Source organism: Paralichthys olivaceus, chromosome 2 (genome assembly GCF_024713975.1).
Source record: "Paralichthys olivaceus isolate ysfri-2021 chromosome 2, ASM2471397v2, whole genome shotgun sequence".
NCBI classification, from domain to species: domain Eukaryota; kingdom Metazoa; phylum Chordata; class Actinopteri; order Pleuronectiformes; family Paralichthyidae; genus Paralichthys; species Paralichthys olivaceus.
This window is the reverse complement of record NC_091094.1, coordinates 16,627,917-16,649,813: the sequence shown is the minus strand read 5'-3', so window position 1 is coordinate 16,649,813 and position 21,897 is coordinate 16,627,917. Positions and strand designations below refer to the sequence as shown.

The following is a 21,897-nucleotide window of genomic DNA, read 5'->3' as shown; positions in this document are numbered from 1 at the left end:
GTCCCACGGACTGTATCTGTCCCACGGACTGTGTCTGTCCCACGGACTGTGTCTGTCCCACGGACTGTTTCGAGAAGGTCAGTCCCCTGTAGCTGTGCGCGCTCCCGCGACGTGCATGCACTTCTCTGCAGGCAGGCGGAAGTCGACGCTTCACCGGCTACAGGAAGGTGAGACGGCGGGTGGAACATGGAGTGTGTAAGTTATTTAGCGAACTTCAGCGGGTATAAGTCGGTAGTCGTGTAATAAACACTGTCCACAAAGGTGCATTAACTAGAACTGCTTTAGCGTGTTAGCGGCAGCAGCTAATGAGCTAACTAGTTCAGAAGCTAACCTTGTTTGGCTGTAATGCTAATCCAACGTGAGGAGGGTCTACATTTGAAACGTGAACACGGTTTCTGCCCTTTAGTAAATAAAAATAGACCGTTTACTACGTAACACCTCACCATTGTTTCCGGGGCTAAAAGCACAGACGACACAAAGTCACCTCGACGGAGTCATTGCTGTCCCCTGTGACGTGAGCTAAAGCTAACATTTAGATAACGTTGATATACTGGCTCTGTTCTTCAGTCAGGCTGAACTTAACCTCAGCTGTGGTTCAGTTCGACAAGTAGACACCTTTAGCTCACTCCATTCATCATGATGAGATGTTGCAGACAGAGGACACAACTGTTCGTAGCTAACAGTGGCATGGTTTACTGAAGTGAGCAGCTGGCTGGAGTTGTTGACTCACATTTAATGATGTAATGATCAATGAAGCACTGTGTGTTAGTTTGTCTGTCCTGGATAACAATGCAGTGGATCTATTGTTAGTGAGATCTTGTAAATCAAAATGCATTTAAAGAGGCAAAAGTTAAATCTGGCCGATTTCAAATTGAGTTTTAATGACATTTCGTTCTCTCTTTCAGATTTCAGTATCGACTGATGATTTCGAGGGCAAAAGGGACCCAGTCACTGAAGGTAAGACGTTAATCTCATGAGACCAAAGTGACAAACAGTGACATTTAAATTCAGCGAACAATCATATGTCATGTATTCTTTCAGACCCAGAGCACAATGTATACACCAGGTTTATGAAGTCTCACCGGTGTTATGACCTCGTACCTACCAGCTCCAAATTGGTTGTGTTCGACACATCGCTTCAGGTAAAACAGTCTAACAAAGCTTTAATGTGATGGTTACACAGCTGTTCCTGTTACTCTTTGTCTTTTCTCCACTCACCTTCCCTCTTCCCCATTTTGTCTCTCATCCATTTTCCTCCGCTCACCCCACTGATAGAGGCAGATGGCTGCCCACATTGAGTCTGGTTCTGTTGGAGGTTTCTCCCAGTTAGTTGTTTCTCTCCACAGTGGCTTCCCATTGTGGCAGCTGTTGGGTTTCTCTAGAATATTGTTAAGTCTCAGCCTTAGTTTGTAAAGTTCCTTATGATAATGCATGTTGTGATTTCAATTCAATTCAATTCAAAGCCTTTATTATCATTGCACAGTGAAATTATATGTCCCAAAAAGTAACATACAGACAAACACAAATTTCAGGTAAAGACTGAATCCTTTGGTGTAATTATTGTTACAGGTGAAGAAGGCATTCTTTGCACTTGTTTCTAATGGGGTAAGAGCAGCTCCTCTGTGGGACAGTAAGAAGCAGTGCTTTGTTGGTAAGTGTAATTTTCATTTGGCTCAATCTCACTCTTTTTTTAAGACTAAATTAAACAAAGGAATGATTAAATGTTTCTTATTTTCCTCTGCAGGTATGCTAACCATCACAGACTTCATTAATATTCTTCATCGCTATTACAAATCTCCATTGGTAAGACGCTTAATGTAACATATTAAAGCTTAAAAAAGAGCTTATCTCAGCCTATTTATTATTTCCTCTGGAGTCAAACCCCTCTCTCTTTGCAATCTTTCAGGTTCAGATATATGAGTTGGAAGAACACAAAATTGAAACATGGAGAGGTGAGAATGGTTAAGAAATATCCAATATCTTTCTTGTCATTTACACTGGTCAGCCTGAAGGTAAACTGTATTGTTTGTTATGTTTATAACAGAGTTGTACCTTCAGGACTCTTTCAAGCCCTTGGTTAGCATAAATCCCAGTGCAAGGTGAGTTTTTGTCAGTGTTTTTAAATGCTTGGTTAGCAGTTGTTTTTTCATGCATCAGCATTTTGTCTTCGTTGTTGTCACATGGTGTCTCTTGAATGCATGGTAGTTACATCCTGGAACATAAAACCAGGGTGACATTTGATGCTTAACTCTGTGGCATTAAGTTGTTGTATTTTCAGCAGATTTTTAAAGGTATATTCTGCACATTTCCTTTTAAGAAAATAGGCTAATTTAAAAGAAATCCCTCCTTATTTTGCTGTGCTCCCCTCTCTCTCTCTCTTGCTTGTTGAGTGGAGGAGGAACTTTGAATGGCGTGTTAAATCCTGTGTGGTTTAGCAGAGACGTCATCCACTGTCCCCACCTTCAAAGTCTCAAAAGCCAACACCCCTGGTTTTTATGTAAACAAGTTATGTGGCTGTTAAAACACCATTAAGTTATCAACACATAACACTTGAGCTTTTTTTGCTGGGGTAGGGGCTGAATTAAGTTTTCTTTGTACCCACAACAGTGACTTAACCCACGTTTAAAGATATTACATTTCCTGTTGATACAAATATCAGAAATCCCCACTACAAACTATGATCATCTTACTTTAATTTTATGTTATTCATTAATTTCATCCCTTATAACTCAATTAACTTGGTTCTCTTTTAATTTCTGTTCATTACAGTTTGTATGATGCGGTATCGTCTCTGCTGAAGAACAAGATTCACAGATTGCCAGTCATCGATCCCCTGACAGGGAACACGCTCTATATTCTCACTCACAAGAGGATTCTCAAGTTCCTGAAACTTTTTGTGAGTCCCATCGGCTTCTCTCCTCACTGCCACCACATTCAATTGCAAAATAAAACTGTAAAACATCTGCTTGTGTTTTTCAGCGGGACACTGCAGAAGTCTATTACAGAGTTAAGGAAACAGCAACATACAGTTTCATTCAATTGTTTATTTTCTTGTCACTGTTTCCAGATATCAGAGATGCCAAAACCCTCATTCTTGCGTCAGACCTTAGAGGATCTGAACATCGGAACCTTTAAGAACATAGCGGTGGTCCGTGCAGACACACCGCTGTACACGGCGCTGGGTATTTTTGTTGAGCAGCGAGTGTCAGCGCTCCCCGTTGTGGACGACAAAGGTGTGTGGGCTGCTTGAAATTACACCCTTGTCGTCTTGACATGAATGACCAGAGACCTCTTGAATTATATTAATGAACTGTGGTCCCGTCTCTCACCTGCAGGTCGAGTTGTGGATATATACTCAAAATTTGACGTTATAGTAAGTTGTCATCTGTCTACTCACTCTGTTTTTCTACGTTTTTTTTCTTTCAAGCTAATAAGGGATTATTTCCTGTTTTATTTCTTATATTAAGTAGAGCTGCAATTTATTTTTTCATTATTTGTTAATATGCCGATTATTTTACCTCAATTTTATTCAAACAGATTATTTTATTTGAACAGAAATATTGGTTAATGTTTACAAAACAAGAGCATTGAACGTTCAAATTAGAATCTTTACTTGAAAAATAATCAAAAGAAAATTGTCAGTGATTGGGGAAACATGACAAAATGTATAAAAAAGAGAACTATGTTCTACAATAATTATACATTTTATGTTTGAATGTGTTTGGCCTGTGTTGTATGTCAGAATTATGTTGATTTAAATTTTTTTTCCTTCAAGGTTTCAGATCTTAGAAAAGTCTTAGGAAATTAATTAATTGCATTAGCCAAAAACATTTTGTCACATTTATGTACTTTTCTCTGAATTGCTAGATGATTTATTGTACAACAAAACATATCTTAAACTTTATTTTTTGAATGCAACTTTTAAAGAAGAGGAGAGATTTTTAATTCAAGGGTCTGTGTTTCTACAGAACCTGGCAGCAGAGAAGACGTACAACAACCTGGATATAACAGTGACCAAAGCCTTGCAGCACCGCTCTCAGTACTTTGAAGGCGTTCTGACCTGCAACAGACACGAAACCCTGGAGGCCATCATCAACAGACTGGTGGAGGCTGAGGTGAGGGTTGGATGTTATGGTTTAGTTGTTGCTGCACCTGTAACTGGTTTATTCCTTGTTGCATGTGGCCTTTTTAACTGTCTAGAGTGTGAAGGAGCTTTAACATATAATGAGACATTCCTGAAATGCATGTCATCAGAAAAGTCACATGTGCATGGATGTATTGTTGTGCATCGATTTCTCGACACATTATTTTGGCAATGGTAGAAAATGGGTTTTGCATAGTTAAAAGTAACAAATTGTCTTCTCCTGTTTTGCTTAGGTGCACAGGCTTGTGGTGGTGGATGAACAGGAAGTGGTGAAGGGAATCGTCTCGCTCTCAGATATTCTCCAGGCACTTGTGCTGACTGATGGAGAGGAGGGTAAGTATAGTTGTGCTTGTTATTTGGAGCAGTCTCTGCATTCTTGAATAGATTCAGGAGCACATTACAAATAGATTATGTATTTAAGAAGCATTTAAAGCAGTGTAATCTTCCACACATTTCCCCCAATGCGTCCATGACACATTTTTGATTTTCCTCCTCAGGCACTGCTTGAGTTACGAACACGGGAAAAGGCTACATGGTTTCAGGAGGAACAGCAGCAGAAATGTAAGAGGGGAATTACGGAGGAGGGTCCAAGTATCATCATCCATCTCTTCTAACTAGGTTTCCTCTATTCGCACCAAAATATCTGCCTCTGTGCAAAAATATGAAGTTCACCTAGTTTTAGCAACGCAGCAATATATAAATTTAGTCATACGGGACACTTCAGGAGCTCTTGTGAGTTGAGCAAAATCCGAAGTCACCAGACGAGTGTGACAAGAAAGACGCGAAGCACTGGAAACCTCCGCCACTCAGATAAAATAAGAAATCAGATAATTAGCTAAAGCAAAACCTGATTTACCTGTATTGCCTTTTGTTGGCAGCATCTGATTACTAGAATAATGCTGAAGTTCAGATGCACATTGAGCCAATCGAAGGGTCATATTCAACACTGTGTAACTTTCGTTGTTCTTAGACAACAACACACAATAAAACATTTTTAAGAACTATGATGTTATGATCTAGTTTATCCATATCCAGTTAGTTTAATTATTTAAATACAGGTGGAGGATCGAGCTGTCAGTCTTCTTTTTTAACTTGAATAACCACCTTCTTCCAATTTGTAAAGACATATTGATGGATATAGTATTTACAGTATCTGTATGTGTTCAGATACATTCTTTCCACATATTACCTTTTCAAGAAGATTGGAAATAATTTCAAGTAATTTGTTATCAAACTATAGGAACAGCATTGGAGATTATCAGTGTCTGCAAATAGTCAAAATAATTTCGGGAGTTAAATTAAAAAGACTTTGTTTTGGTTTTACTTATTTTAAATAAGAGCAGATTTTGACAGATTTCAGCGCCAGGATGTTTCCCTTCAACTCGCTCTGGATGAATTGAAACTTTAATGAATTGAAATGCATTAATGTGATCTACAAAATGAATGTCCCCCAGTTACCAGTGTGAGAAGAATCGAAGGGCTTTGCTTTTAATCTGTTGTTTTCAGACAGCGAAGTAGCAAACCTGGAAACAGCACTTTAGACTCACTAGTCATTCATCGATTAATCTGTTGTATAGACAGCCGTTAATCGTAGTGTATTCTGTGTACAACCGCTGAATATTTATGGGTTCTATGTTTTGCCATTTTCTGTTGTCACATGTAACTAAACGTACATGAATTGTACATTTTACTCCAGAGAGAAGTTTCTTTTCCTGCAGGTTTTGTTAGCTACTCTTTGGGGTTTGGCATTATTAAACTTAAAGGTGTTTGTTTATTGGTTTTTGGAAATGTGGTCCATCACTCAAGACTAGTGGTCAAATTAACAGTTCCTGGTTTGTTCATTTTCTGATTCATAAGTTTGTGAAGTGTTAATGTTGATGTCAGAGTATCTGATGTTTATTCAGCTGTTCATTGTGTCTATGGAATCATTTTATCAAAATCAATAAATACCAGCATTTCCTCTAGTTTCAAATGATTATAGGCCAATTTACACACTTTGTTTTGGTATACATGAAATATATTGAAAGGTTCAACTGTATGTAAATGCAGTTTTTTTGTACTAATCTGAATTGAGATTATAATTTAAAGGAAGAGCAATAAAGGTTCTTTGGAGTTTGTTGTAAATTGTGTTAATTTTTGGTGTATCGTGTTCTGAATATCAAACATTACTGGGTAGCATTGTGTTTTTGGCAGCATAAACAACATTGAAATACAAAAAATGTATGTCCAACTCCTGAGGGAAAGGTTGGACACTTTAGACACTAAATGCTCCAAGATCTTCACCAACAAATCCCTTACTGTGTCAGTTTGGTATTGGACAGGAAGCAAACAGAGACCATGGAAAGATGGGCAGCATGGCTGCTCCCCAAAAGTGAAGCCAAAGTGTCTTGATCTTCCCCTGGTGGCTGGCTGCCTGCAGTGAACGGTGTAAATCCTTCTTTCTCCATGTTAGCCTCTGTCATTTCAGGCAGTTTTATCACACTGATGTTTGTACAAGAGTTTATTTTTCCCAAGTTTGGTTTTAATTAGATATTTGATGCTACAAAAATGGGATGAAACATTATGATTGACAGCTGAGACTGACTTGCGATTGGTTGAATTTATTGGCGGGACCTTTCTGCTGTGACTCCATCCACCGATCACAGCTGCGCTGAGTCTGACTCCAACTGCGTTTGTATTTAGGATATTTTTACTACATTACTGGATAGAGAGGAATCTATACAGTCTATAGTAGTACATACGATTTACAAACATTATGGGAAGGAGTTGACCAATTAATATAAGATGTGGGCTGAAAACCAAAACAATGAGCAGAAAGGCACTAAAATGCTCCTTAAGAGTTGAGGAGAGCCGCACAGTTGTGAGATCACTAAACCCTTTTCTTATACTATTAGTGTGAACCACTACGAATGCAAAATATTTCTTATAGCTGCTTTATCTCTTTCAGTGCAAGGTAGATGATGGAAGAGATTAAATAAAGAGAAAAACACAACATAGGAAAACCAATGTATTTATTACTCTATATTAGAAGATACATGATTGAAGTCCTGAAGGGGTTTGTACATGGATACAATTGTCTCTTTGCTATAACTGGACAGAGACCTGGAAGGTAACACAATTTGAAGTATAATACCCAATTTCTTAAACTCACATTCCACTACTGGAGCAAGGTGTTAAAACCTTAAATACACTATGCAGTTTATTTTTTTTTAACATTGTAAGGCAAATACAATTTGACAAACATACCTTTATATGGCTGACATTCAACCACATATTAAACTGCAGAGCTTCCCAGGCTGTCAAGCCAAAAACAACAGCATCGAGTGCAGTCTGTCTCTTCTTACTCACGTCCCCTAAGACTTTAACAATACAGTAAAGGTGAGCGAGGGAATCTAAATGATTAAGTACTGGTCAAACACATTTGAGACAGTGTTGAGTCATTTCAGTAGTATTTAGTTTCTTCTCCCAGAGATTCCAAAGAAAAGTCTGATTCTCTCTGGAGTGTACTGCAACTGACTGCCGTTGTGTAAACATTCTCGTTTTCAGTGGCGCGATCTTAAATCAACACTGAAGTCTGAGAGCAGAGATGATTCTGAGAATAATTTGGTTTTAATGCTGTGAGGTCAGTAGTAGTGCACATCGTGGCCTTTCAGGTTTTCATATAGGGACTCACAGCCTACACACACAAATAACATGGGACAGACTATACACACAAACAGTACCTGTTGCATTTGCATACAACCAAAAGACAAAAGTGCATCTATTTCCTGAAAACAAAAAAACTGTAGATTGATTTCTGACAACTTTAGCACAAAGGAAACAGATCACATACAGTTTGCACATTGAGGAGGTAATGCATGGTGAACAAAAAGGAACAGCAGGGGGATATGATAACAAAATCAAATATTGCTCTGCTTTATCAGAGAGCTAAAAAAAAGACTCAACAAACAAGCAGTGTTTTTGACAATTATACAGTAATGTTACTTCAGAGGTCAGAAAGTAGACTGTTACGTGATTCTTTTTGAAACAGAAGTCTTTGATTTTCTTCCCACCAACCAAAAAGCTGGTATAAGAGATTCAACCATCTAAAACATGCCCTAAGTATCAATCAAATATATATAAACACAAGTATCACCTGAAAAAGCTAGTTAATGTGCAGTAGTTATACTTGGCCAGGGTAAATGAGCCCTGAGGGCAAAAGAACACTGGTCATGCTTTGACAATATGAAATAAAACAAACAAAACTATTACTCAGATTCCTGGAGTTAGTGTTAAAAGTAAATTAAAACAATACAATACCACCTTGCATTTAATGTACAGTGTAAATAGTATTGGCAGCTGCAAAAGTTTATCTGTGTAATCCAGCTTATCTGAGGGACTGGAGCCAGTGTACACACTCATGGCAGGTTACGCTCTGGGTTCACTGAGAGAGGGACAGCAGCTTGATTCACATTAGGACACCATCATATAAACAGACTACATATACCACTGTGCAACATGCTGCATGTAGTGTTTTGCATTAGTAGTGTCCAGATCTGAAGCCAGCAAGTCAACTGAGAAGTTCAAGGACATGAAACCTACAGTATCAGATGACCGGCAGCTGTCGCTCAACAAGTCAAATCCTCCATCCTAGAAAAATTCTTTAACAAACCCTAAATGTGTATTTTTCTTAAACTATTTTTAAACTGAAAAAATCTTTGATTGATGAAGACAACCTGAGGATTACAACAGTTCATGGGAAAGGCTAAATCCTGCTTTGCAAGGTGTCCTTATGCCCGGGCCGCACTGGGTACATGTGCACCGTGACGCTGATCTGCTGCTTCTTGCATGGGTCTGTTGTTCCCACAGAAAATGTGATTGCTAAGGAGCTGCTGCTACATGAGGTTTCTGGTATGACTTCTGTATTTCCTTGAATAGAAGCAGCCTATGTAGTCGATTTAATACCAGGACTCTATGGCATGAAACCGTGCATCTTCTGGTCCTGAAATATTTCAGTAGTTTACTTTGGTAAAGGATCTGTTGCTAATATTGATGTTTGTAACACATTTGACAGATAGAGAAATTAAAACTGGTGAAAGATGATTTTCTCTGTCTATTTTGCTGTGAACCGTGTGCGGCACGTGGTGAAAATAGCTGAGACCCCGACTCTCTAAAAGAGAGATCCGCGGCTCGCGTGTGTGAAATGCACCTGAGATGTGTGGCTCACACAGGCAGTGCGACCACTCTAACCTGATAATATGGGCATCGAGATGAAAAGCGATCAATCTGCGATCCACACACGTCCAGTGCAGCCCGGCCGCAATGCTCCAGTGAAATTTTAGAACACCTTGCTGAAAGTCAACTTATCACAAACTGTCTCAACTGCACATGATAACATGGTTTATCTGCACTGAACTAAACGACAATACTGCAGCAGAACCAGATGGATTATTTTCTAATGATTTATAAGCTGTTTGCCATGTGCCTGTGTGCTGTAGCCTCGGCCACAGTTGCCTCACAAACACCCATATATATTAGATCTAGTCACTTAAATCACAGAACAAGTAAACATAAGTTAAAACACCCCTAACCCTCCCAGCCTGACCCCTTACAAGGACAATAAAAGTGAATTTTGATCGTCGACTATCAAGCATAATGAATCAGCAACTTATTTTTATAATGTTAACTTGTTAATTACATGTCCTGCTATTGATTGCATACAGTTACAGAGGAAACTCAAGGATCCTTGTTAGTATGGAGTGTAGAGAGGAACAGAAAGGTTCAGGTAGGGCAGCAGTAGCTGTGGACAAGACAGGAAAGGTGTTCTTGGTAGTTTGGCTGGGTAAGCGAGGTAGGGTTTGTCAGAAATCAAGTGGCTTCAAAACTGGCAGGAGTGTCTATGGACAAATATTTTACAAAGTGCCACTCTCCATCATGTTCTCTTACTTTGTGCGTTCTTGGGAGAAGGGCCCGGAGCCTTCCTCTCACTGTCCTACAGTCTGAAGCCGGGCCCCGCTCAGTGCTCCTCCTCAGTGCTCTGCTGACTCCACTTAGACTTTAATGTCCTCTTGAATGCTGAGCTGGGACAGCGTCTTTTTCACTCGCAAGGCTGTCAAGCGGGCAGCTCCATTCGCATACCAACACTCCCTCATGATCTTACCCATGACCCGCAAAGCCTGGAACGGCAGGAGGAGGAGAGGGAACAGGGAATTAAGATGTTATGACATTATAAAATGAATTAAGTTATTAATATGAATGTGGCACAGTATTTCACATAGCTTAAATAGATATGAATTTTTTTAAACCAGTCTCTAATAACACTGAACTCACCACATTAACTGTTCATATTTATAAATTCCACATACCAAATAGAATCAGTGTTACAAACACATTAAAAAAAATCTGTTTGTACATAAATCAATAACATGAGAAAATTGGTATTCATTTGTATTTGTTTTAAATTAGTTTTGAATTATTATGGCCTAGACAGCTCTTCTAAATTGTTGAGTACAATTTTGCCATTAGCCACATGATTAATAGCCAAAACGACACAGACAAGCTCCAGGTTGTATTAAACCATTTAAGTTTAATTAGCTGCTCTGCCATACCTCATAGCTCTGCCACCAATTTGGGATGTTGGGTCGGAGCTTTTGGTCACACGCCACTTTCCTCATCTCCTCTATGGACGGATCAGAAGGTACCAGGTCATAGTAGGGCAGCTGGTACTCTTCATGGATACCTGATGACACAGAACAGTGTTGAGTTCAGAACAGTGCTGTGATCCAGGCTTATAACACTAATAAAAAAAATTAAAAAAGCAGGAAAACAAAAAGAATCTGACCTCCACTGTTACAGCGACGTGCAATCTCCCAGTAGACCAGCCCCAGGGCGTAGATGTCGGCACATTTGAACGAGTCAAAGTGTCTCATGTTGATAGTCTCATCCAGAACCTCTGGAGCCATGTACCTGTGAGACATAAAAACAATCCCATGCTGTAGTGATGTACAGAATGAAAGAATATTCTAGGAAAGGGGTCAGAGATGTGAGTGAGAGAGGAAGACTCAGCGATAAGTGGACACAGACCTCTTGGTGCCCACCCTTTGATTGGGGGCGATGTCGATCGTGTCATTGGCAGAGTCATGACGGACGGCCAGACCCAGGTCAGCAATCGCACAGGTGCAGTTCTTCTTCACGAGGATGTTCTTGGACTTCAGATCTCTGTGGGCGATGCCTGGCTTTCCTATCAAGGCACAAATGCACAATATAATATTCTTATTTCAGTATCCAATTCATTTTTTAAAAAACATATTAAGGTCAATTATATACTTTTTAAAAATGAAAACTACATCACAATTTATAATTTTCTTATTTTGGCATCAGCTTGGTTAATACAAAAACAAAAGAAAAGTCCTCAACTGCACTGTTCTTTTCCATAACAGGCAGTTAATCTGACTCAGGAGTGAACTGCTTAGAAAGATAATCAGTTAATTATATACTGTACATGACTTTTCATCAGATGGCAATTTCTGCTCCAGCATTACATGCTGTGTGAAGCACAGACATGTCTGTGTCTGTGGCAGCAGCTAAAAATAATGAGAACATGACACATGACATGAGACCACAAACATATGCACTTGGCCAAACTAAATATATAAAGTCTGTGGCTGGAAAACAATTCAGAGAAGAAACTTAGTAGAGTTCATCACTGGATGTCCTCTGCTGCTTGTTGACAGGTTTACGATCTATTTAGTTCCTCTTTTTGCTATTTGAGACACACATCAACTCTGATGTGTGTCTGTAAATTAAGAAATATATTACAAACCTCTTTGTATATAATAATATAACTACACAATTAGTGAATTTCTTCAGGCTGTTGTGACACATTCTGTTTGATTACTCAATCCAGTTACATCAGAGGTGTTGTTTCTCTCTGTGGGTGGGGAGGCAAAGTACGATGTGTTTGAAAATGGGAAATTCACAGAACCAGCACTGAAAGCAGTGAAAACCCTGTTAGATATAAGCATGTATCAGTAAATTTCTCATTATGAAAAAACACATCATGTCTTGCCTCCTGCCTGCTCTACTCAGATGTCACACCTCGCCTGAATGTTCAAGACATTTTCCTTTTGAACACATCTGACCTGGAAAATCTCCTGCTGCTTTTTGTCAGAAAACAGCTCCTGTGACTAAAACTCATCACTCCAGAAAGTAAAGCATGTATGAATGTGATATACATTGTGTTTTAGCTCCTATGTTGAAGTGGAAAGCTGGAAGCCAGTAAAAATGAAGTAATGCCTAAACACAAACGTAATTATACAAACACTACCTTGCGTTCCAAGTATCTCCATGTGCAGATGTGCGAGGCCGCTGGCAGCTGAGAGTGCCAGTTTGATCATTCCTTCAGTAGTGACAGAGTAGCGGTTTAGGTAGTCAAACAGAGAGCCATGCTCATGGTAATCTGACACTAACCACAGCTGGGTCCATGTGCCATTATCTGAGACAAGAATATTAAAAATGTTAAGAATTAATCATTATTACACAGACAAAAAAACACAAATACCAGAACCTCAAGTAACCTCAATGTAAATTATTCACTCATTATGTGACTACAAAGCTCAACATGTTGTGATAGTAAAGGTGTTCACCTTTATTGTCAGCAGCTATAAAGCCCAGAATGTTCTCATGACGGAGCATGATGGTCTGATAGATCTCAGCCTCACGGAACCAGGAGCGCTCTTCTCTGGATGAGAAGATCTTCACTGCCACATCGCCACCTCTCCAACGTCCTCGCCACACCTCTCCAAAGCGCCCCTTTCCAATGATCTCCTGCAGGACGATAGTTCTGGCCACGGTCCGTTGGACAAACAGAGGCAGACCTGCCCGGAAAAAGATGAGAAGGGAAACCAGTCATCCCCAACACTAGTGTAAACTTCAACATGAGCGCCGGCCAACATGTATTATCAGACTGTCCCCTGACCTGAGCCTGAACCAGACGTGGACAGATCGTAAATGAGGTCCTGCAGGGTCCTGTCTTTGGCCAGGTACAGGTGGTCACAGGAGGGGTCCTCCATCTCCAGCCTTTGCCTGTGGTTGTAGGCCCTCTGGTTGTACTGATACAGGAACACGCCCACCAATAGCAGCAGACACAGCAGGAACAGCGGTCCTGCAATCACAGCGACTAGTTCCACCAGCCCCCATGTTCCCCCAGGGCCGTAGCCGCCCTCTAGTCCTGGCGGAGTGGTCACTGAAAGGGTAAAGGGAATATCAGATTTTGACATCATCCAGTACACACAGAGGACTTACTACTTTCACTGACATGAACTGCTTCATGCTCTGAACATTGATTATTTCCAGTTATTTCACAAAGAAATACTAAATTCTCAACACTGAAAGTTTTACTATGAAAAAGCAGCAACAAGAAGTGTTACAATTACATTAACAGGATCCTAATACTGTTAAAAGATCTGCTTATTCTCTCTCTCTTGACCTCACTCCTACTAGTCAGCGGTGCTTTTCTTTGTGACGCTTGCCGCACGTTTTGGTGTGTGATGTGTTAGATATATGATACTCCTTGTTATTGATTTATCTGCTGTCTACGCTGTGTGACATTTCACGGTTCTCACTTGAGGGTACTTTGAGGTCGATGCTGTTGCAGTAGTCAGTGTAGCAGCAGTGGATGTTGAGCAAGCCCTCTGCACCGAGGCAGTAGAAGGGCTGTCCAGGGGGCACCAGATTGTCCCGAGTGATGCAGATACGTATGTGCTGCTCTTGGCCGCCAATGAAGGAGGTGGAAGCCATACAGGCTCCATCGGTCTCACACTGGTAGCCGGTCCTCTCACACTGGGCAGTGGTGCAGTTACACCAAAGAGCTGCGAAGACAGACGGGCAGGAGAAGTTACACAGTGTGAAAAACATTATTTTATGACTGAACTTTGATCTAAAAGCACTTCAAGAAAAGCTATTTGTTTTTCCTGTCCCGCTGTAGTTGATTTGTCTTTGTATTGCTTTAACAATAATAACAATAATAATATAAATGTATTGTGACAAAACATTAACAGTCAGCCAAATGTATTTACAAAGCACTGTGTGTTTTGTTCGCAGCTGTACAGGATGTTACAGTACATGTGCAGTAGAGGGCAGTTTGTGCTGTGAGTACTAAACCCATACTAGTACAAAAAACAAATCAAAGCAGACACTGTAACTAATAACAATGAATGTTGATTTTTGAGTATGCTGATGAGGATGGAGGGGCAACGTAAAATATTTGGACAATTTGAACATGTATACTATGACTGTGAGTGTGAAGTATAGATTTTGGACACAGCATCAGTGTTCATGATACAAACAACAGCTTTACAAACAGGCTAAAGAAGAATTACCTGGTGTGAGTCATCAGACAAACAAGAGACTGAGATAAAAACATGATGTGACATTACAGTCATTATGTTATTCTGAATTTCTCAGATTATCAGTAGAAAAAAGACCTTGCTATAGCCTATGTGGTGGAAACCCCATTAACATGCAGATAAACTTATTTTCTTCAAATAATGGAAAATGATGCGCTACAACATGTTTTGTGGAAACTGACTTACACACTTGCCAAATGTGCGGTCAAATGTGAGAAACAAAAACAACCACAGAAGAAAGAAGGAAGATCAATGCTGACTAAACGTGAAAGAGCCTGACATTTCAATTTCCACTCCTATAAATATCACAGCTTTTTGGGCTGATTGTTTTAAAACCACAACCGAGAGTCCTTAGAGAAGAAACTGAACAGAGATTCACAAAATAGACAACTGCAGTTCCTAACCTGGTAAAGGACAAAAGGGCAAAAAAGTGTTAACAGCTCATTTTAGCGCAGGAATTTAGAATCCACATTAAATCTCAACCCATTCACTGTGAGGGGGTGCATAGCCATCAGCTGTATAGTTACAATGTGCTCCTGGGACTATTTCAGAGGTGGTTCAAACCAGAAGAAAGGAAAAGGAACAGTTTCACTTTGGATTTGATGTTAAAAAAACCTAATATTTTTCAATTAGTCAATCGATACAAAATTCAGCAACTCTTCTGATTGTTGATCAATTCTTTCAATCATTTATAAGGTAAAAACACACATCATTTGTTTGTTTTCAGCCTGTCTGAATATATATATATATATAGATATTATCTAATACCATTGTAACACCACTGTAAAAAGAGTCTGATCTACATATATGTGCCTGGATCATGTAAACATTAGATACCTGATGTCCTCCCGTGCACATCCACTCTACATCGGCACGAGAGCAGATGGATTAACATGTTCACTGTGTTGTTATCAGACAAGCTCCATGTCCAGTGTCTCTGGATCAGATGAGTGTGACTCACAGAGAGACAATTCAACGCTGTGAATGGATTCGGGAAACGCAGCAGGAGGAACACAGCTCCAAAACAAACAGTGTGTTCACAGTAAAATAAGTCAATGAGCCGACAGGCTGTGCTACATGAACACACAGGAACATACGAGGCTAACCAGCACCACGACAACAACAACGTGTAACATGTAACACCAGCACGACATGTATTTAAATAGCACAAGCATCTTTATGAATTAAAACTCACATGGTTTCATGTCTACGGCTCAGTTACATTATCTGTTTGGCTAGGCTGGTTAACCTAGCTAGCATTAGCTCGCTGCTAACTACACACATCCGTTCGGCTGGACGCGGACGGCGGCGGCGGCCCTGAGCGTCTTTATGTAAGAAAACCCCAACGAATGAGCCACTCACCCTCCGAGCTTCTGTACAGGAGCAGCTGCACCACAGCGACGGCTAACCACATCCGTAAGTTAGCCATGGTCAATGAATTCACGGCTCATCGCATTGACATGTTTGGTTAGCTGACGTTAGATGTGGCGAGACGGTGACAGCGAGCTCACCCAGGTTTACTAACATGCTCCACCAGCAGGCTGCAGCACACACACACACACACACACACACACACACACACACACACACACACACACACACACACACACACACACACACACACACACACACACACACACACGCATACACATACACACGCACACACACACACAAGCGCGCTCACGTAGGTCTCTGTATAGTTGTGAGGACATTCTTTGGAATTGGCACAATGTATTACCCTTGACCTAACCTAACCTAACCTAACCTAACCTAACCTAACCTAACCTTAACCGAACCTAACCTAACCTTAACCGAACCTTAACTGAACCTAACCTAACCTTAACTTAACCTAACCTAACCTAACCGAACCTAACCTAACCTAACCTTAACCGAACCTAACCGAACCTAACTTAACCTAACCTAACCTTAACCAAACCTTAACCAAACCTTAACCAAACCTAACCTTAACCTAACCTAACCGAACCTTAACCAAACCTAACCTTAACCTTAACCTTAACCTTAACCTAACCTTAACTTAACTTTAACCTTAACCTTAACCCTAAAATCGAGTCTTCATCCTCAAACAGCCCATTGAATTTGTGAGGACCAGCCAAAATGTCCTCACAACATCAAAATGTCCTCACAATGAGGGTATTGAGCCAAGATTGGCCCTCATAACTACAGATAGACATGTGCCCACACAGACTTACTTACTTTGCCAGTAGAAGTGGAGAAAAGGCTGCTTCTGTAAGTTTCTTATTTCATCTCTCCCTCGTCCCCTCCATCTACCCACACATTCTCCCTGGAGACTTAAATTGTGGTCTGATTCGTTTTGACAGCCATCAGCATCAACCTTGAAGCTGCTGTCATTGTTTTTGTTCTGATTATATAATCATTTGGAACACCAAGCTAAAACGAATGCAGTCTAAAGCAACGGCACTGCAACAAATCCCCACTTCCTGAAGGTGATGATGTTCAGTTTGTGTTAAACTGGATGACATCTTTCAGAGAGGTGTGTCTGCTGTTCATCCTCATTGATTGAAATTGAAAAAGAATAGGAGCACTCGTCAACATAACGCAGTTCATCAGCACATCAGCCTTCATTCTTTAAATAATCATATACTTGAATCACTGCTGTACAAGATTATTGTATTTGTAGCTGGAGGTTTGTAGCACAGGAGCAAAAACAAACTTAAATACCATCCAGCTGATGGAGCCTGTAGAATAGGATCGTGAGTTTATCATATCATCGAGTCTATCGTATTGCTGAGATAAAATTATTGATCCATTCGGCTTCAAACACAAATTAATTGATAACTTTTCACTGTCCTTTATTAAGTCGTCATTTCATACTGAGTCCATGCACTCAGAGGAAATTAGCAGGAGAAATCATGTGAATTTTGTATTGGCAATATCAGAAAATGGCATAAAATGTGATAGAGCTTGAAAAAGATTGAACTGATCCTCCATGCTGATGCACGTTAGCTACAGGCTGTACAGTAGTGACAATTGAATTTTGCTGACAATTTACAAATGACAACTTACAACAAATGCAACAGAAAAAAAAACATGAGCTAATATAAATGAGCTATGACACAGGTGTATATTTCTTTATTTGCATGTTGCATAGGGGAATGATTGCACAGGTTTATATAGAGTATCTGTCTATCTGTGTTTTATGTGAATGATGAGGTAGATACTATGAAAGCTTTAGCACTTGTGAGACTGAATCAATCAGTGAACATGGGTTTCATGTATTATATCATAATCATTTTAGATTATATCATCAAATATATATACCAAATATATTTATGTAAAAATAAACTTTATTTTCTATTCTATTTCAAAATATATATGTTTATTAATATATTATTTGTCTCAACCTTTAAACTGAAAGCCTCAAACTGCTTAAGAGTCTTTGCAGTTCTCACTTGAGACCTCCATCAGTCAGTGTTCCTCTTTGTGGGTTCAATGTTCACTGATAGTTTCCAATATATTTGGTTTGGGTTTTAAGTCCTGAGTTGAACACATTTTAAAAAGCATTAATAGGTAATTGCAGGAGCAGGAAAGCCCTTATTCCTGAAACCCCTATTTTTTGGTCTTCTTGCTTTCCTTTTTTGCCTTCTTTTCTTTCTCTTGCTTCTCTTTCTCCTCCTCAATCTTCTTTTTCTCTTTCTTTCTCTCCTCCTTGATCTCCTTGTACTTCCACACAGGTGGTTCCAGGAAGCGCCTGTCCTTCTTCTTCTTCTTCTTCTTCTCTTTCTTTGGCGTTGCCTCAATCGGCCTGCTGACGTTGATCTTGGGAATGCAGCCGGAGGGAAACACGCTGTTCCGTCTCGCCATGCTGCGAGGAATAAATGAAGTTGCAACTTTGTTGGAGGCCAGTGATAGGATGCTGCCTCGCCGCATAGTGTCGGCACAGCATGTTGTGGAGATGGACTCTGCAGAGTGGATTGTGGGAATGATGTGTGACACAGAGCCGTTGCTGTGGCACACCGACCCCTCTTCTAGCTTCTTGTCTGAGTGTTTCCCCACCAGCTCTGGCACAGCCAGCCGCCTCCTCCCCACCTCTGGAGGGCTCTTGGGGCAGAGTGGGCGGCATCCAGTTGAAATTAGGGGACTATGAACACTGGTTGTCATGCGCACCATGTGGTCCAAGACCCCGTTGTCCTCTGGGTCACGAGGAAGTCTGAACCCAAATGTGTTTTTTAACCGCTGGGAAATTTTTTCAGTGGCGCTCTTCTCACTTGTGGCTTTGGCTACCTTCTCCTTGAGCTCAGGCCATTCAGGGACATAAGTCTCACAGAACTGCTCAGCTTTTGGCCGAATGTTCAGTCGACGGAGGCGATGCAAGGTCTCATAGCGGCCTGTTTTCAGTGCCCAGTCCCGAGCACATCTTCCTTTAGTGGAGTCGACTGCGTGAATGTCAGCTCCTGGAAAGAAAGATGGTAGAGTAGAGAAGCAAAGTGAGCAAGGGCTCATTGTGAATCTAGAAATCACCACCCTTTTAGTTTATCTTTAGTTTTAGAGAGAGAGACTGATGGATGAAGAGATTAGTCAGAGATATCTAATCTGAAGTTCTAGATTTTTCTTACTGTCTTACTTACTTCTCTAATGATAATGCAAACAATAAATAATGACGCAGAGATTTTAGGAAAACGTGTGTCGTCTAAACATATCTCTGCAGGTGGCTTATCTCCAACCAGCCTTCAGGACTTGTACGACAGAGATTACTGCAGGGTGTGTTAAGATGTGGTAATGTCCTCAGAATGATCCCTTAAACCAGTCTGGCGTCATTGGCACGTTGACTCGCAAACGGAGTTAGCCAGCTTCAAATATGGACAGGTAAACCATGGGGTCAGCTATTCTCACTACTGGTGCTGTAACTGTTCATTTAGAGCTGTACGAGTCCTGGGTAATGAGCTAATGTCAGGGTTTCAAAAATAAACAGATCTAATTATAATCATAGGACAGAAGATTTGAGTGTGACACTGTCAAAAGTCTGTTTCACTGGAGGATGAATAAGACTTGTTATAAAAAGTTTGTCAAAATTGGGCATTCTTGTGAGTCCTGGCAAGAAAACTCCACTAGGGGACATTTGAGAAACATACTGTCACTGAACTGCTTGCATAACAATTAATATATTTTTATTAAGCTCCTGAATTTTTTTTTTGAGAAGATATAACACATTATGAAAGAAATCAATATTTATGCCCAGTAAACAAGAGAGGATATACTCTGCCTGAATTTATAAATCAAAACATGTGTATGTTGTGTATCACAGAAAATAAATAAATGTTGAAAACAGGAAGTGTTTGCAAAAAAGTAGGTAGCTATTGTTGTATTCCGCTCTTACATACCAGCCATAACAAGGGTAGCCACGACATCATTGCGTCCGGTCATAGCAGCTTTGATGAGGGCTGTGAAACCACGACAGTCCTTTATTTCCAGGTCTATACCGGCATAGTAGTTCAGGAGATACATGACTGTGCTAATATGACCTGGAGAGGAAGACACAAGAGTTCAGAGCTTAGATCAGCAGTTTATCTGAAAATGTGTAACATTTGAAAAAGTGGTTCCAAAAAATAATCACAAATATCATAACTACCATTATTGTTAGAGTTCAGATGTTTTTAGTTGCTCTATCTGCCTCACCTTAATCCTTGTTTTATGCATTAAGTAAATGTAAATGTCCTTCATATCCTGTGTGTAAAACTCACCAGCTTGGGATGCGATCATCAGTGCAGTGTTGCCTTCATTGTCCTGGTGGTTAATGTCTATATAAGGACAGTTGTGAAGCCCATACACGATATCTATGAAACCTTTGCAGCAAGCCACCATCAAGCCATTCTGTTGTTACAAAGATAAATAACAATGAAATTAGATTTGAGATATCACAGCATGTCAAAGATTTTAATTAGAAGTTCTGGATTATTATTTTTCCGAATGACTCAGACTCTCACCCAACTGTTGATGTCCAGTTCCATGACCTCCTCTTTTGTGACCCCTCTCTCCAGAACTCGCCGCAGAGATACAGGCTCATTACGGGCGCATGCTTGATACAGAGTCGACACCGCACGTCTGTTCGTTACCTCTGGCGAGTAGTCAGGAAGCACAGAGTCATCGGAGAGGATGCTGTCTGAGTCGGACTCGCTCCCTGACAGAGACATTGCGTCCTCATCAGGGCCTGAGCCCAGGTGTGGATCCTTCGCTGCAGTCGCCATCCTCCAACGGCAGAACAGGTGAGACGGTGCTTTGTGCTTTGGCTACATCTACAATGAAAATAGAAACCAGTGTCGCAGAAACTACACTGGATGTTGTTTATAGCAACAAAAGGAGCAATCAGGTGCACTTTGGAGACGTAGACCCAGCGAGGATGAATTTTCCCTCCCTGGGAAGACCTCCACAATTACACATAATGCCAAGTTGAAATAATCTGCCTCAGATCTGCCACACCGATACATCAAAAGTAATCTTTTTGACACATTGACAAGGATGAGTTTGTCAGATGAGGATTAAGTGGAGCTGTATGAGCTCAACGTGCCTTGTGTGTTGAGTAACTGGATCAGTATCTAAATGAGGAACAACCCACCTCAGAATAACCTCAGTCACATGTGGTCCTGGTAAACTCATGGTTTGACTCTATTTGGCTTTCTCACCAAAGGACCTGAAAAGTGACCGATGAGTGGTTCGGAAACTGTGAAATCAATGGAGCCGAATTATGATTTAAGAATATTTCGTATCTGTGAAGTAAAAATCACAGACAGAGGTTTTCCAAATGTTTTCACAAATATTTGTACAGAAAACTGGAAAACATCTTATGATAAACCTTTAAGAAAGTTTAAGTACAGACATGTAAAATCATTGATGCCACAGGTCTGCTCAGTTCCATGAAATAAAAGTTATTTAAATGCAAAGTCAGAAATGCAGCATTTCTCATCCTCCATCTCCAACAATCCTCTGCAACCAAACTGGCACTGATATATAAAATTCAGATATATATAGAACATAAACTTACCATAAAGAGTAATAACTCAGATGTAGATGTATCCACATGTTAGTTTGTTTCTCTCACAGCGCTCTGACTGGTTGCAGACCTGTTGTCGTTCTGACTTCCTCTAATAGACCCACTTTACGTTTTTAGAGCAGCGGAGAGGTCACACTTCTCTTCCTCCTGATACTTTACCCATTTCCACCCCTCATATTGTCGTGATGACATAAAACTGAGAGGAGGAGTCTTTGCGGAGTCTTCGCAGAGACTTTTGTGTGTCCAGCTCCTGCGCTGAGCTCATCCCACTTACAACAGCTTTATAGAGAGGATTACTTTCTACTCTGGCCACGTTCATCTTTCAGCACAACACCAGTGAT

At 40.4% G+C, this 21,897-nt stretch overlaps 3 protein-coding genes across 4 annotated transcripts; 1 reads left to right on the top strand and 2 right to left on the bottom strand.

Annotated features, from left to right (window-relative positions):
• The first annotated feature begins 87 nt into the window (after positions 1–87).
• Positions 88–6,268, top strand: LOC109629372 (5'-AMP-activated protein kinase subunit gamma-1). Of its 2 annotated transcripts, none has more exons than XM_020087094.2 (13): positions 88–195; positions 906–957; positions 1,042–1,142; positions 1,570–1,651; positions 1,745–1,803; positions 1,907–1,952; positions 2,045–2,099; positions 2,770–2,896; positions 3,068–3,233; positions 3,336–3,373; positions 3,969–4,115; positions 4,378–4,477; positions 4,642–6,268. In XM_020087094.2, the coding sequence occupies exons 1-13, from the start codon at positions 187–189 to the stop codon at positions 4,650–4,652; spliced, it is 993 nt and encodes a 330-aa protein (XP_019942653.2). In that variant the 5' UTR covers positions 88–186; the 3' UTR covers positions 4,653–6,268. The 2 variants fall into 2 exon arrangements, with proteins under 2 accessions (XP_019942653.2, XP_019942655.1); XM_020087096.2 differs by having other exon boundaries at positions 140–167.
• An 870-nt stretch (positions 6,269–7,138) lies between these two features.
• On the bottom strand, positions 7,139–16,085 carry LOC109629242 (activin receptor type-1B-like). Its single transcript, XM_020086854.2, has 9 exons — positions 15,892–16,085; positions 13,747–13,992; positions 13,101–13,367; positions 12,769–12,999; positions 12,450–12,617; positions 11,207–11,363; positions 10,965–11,089; positions 10,732–10,862; positions 7,139–10,299 (listed from the first exon to the last, which is right to left on the bottom strand). The coding sequence occupies exons 1-9, from the start codon at positions 15,956–15,958 to the stop codon at positions 10,174–10,176; spliced, it is 1,518 nt and encodes a 505-aa protein (XP_019942413.2). The 5' UTR covers positions 15,959–16,085; the 3' UTR covers positions 7,139–10,173.
• Positions 16,086–17,625: 1,540 nt separating this feature from the next.
• ankrd33ab (ankyrin repeat domain 33Ab) lies at positions 17,626–21,688 on the bottom strand. The gene is made up of 5 exons (XM_020086583.2): positions 21,548–21,688; positions 20,493–20,801; positions 20,250–20,379; positions 19,890–20,030; positions 17,626–18,962 (listed from the first exon to the last, which is right to left on the bottom strand). Exons 2-5 carry the CDS (start codon positions 20,751–20,753, stop codon positions 18,118–18,120), a joined length of 1,377 nt encoding a protein of 458 aa, XP_019942142.2. The 5' UTR covers positions 20,754–20,801; positions 21,548–21,688; the 3' UTR covers positions 17,626–18,117.
• Positions 21,689–21,897: the final 209 nt, after the last annotated feature.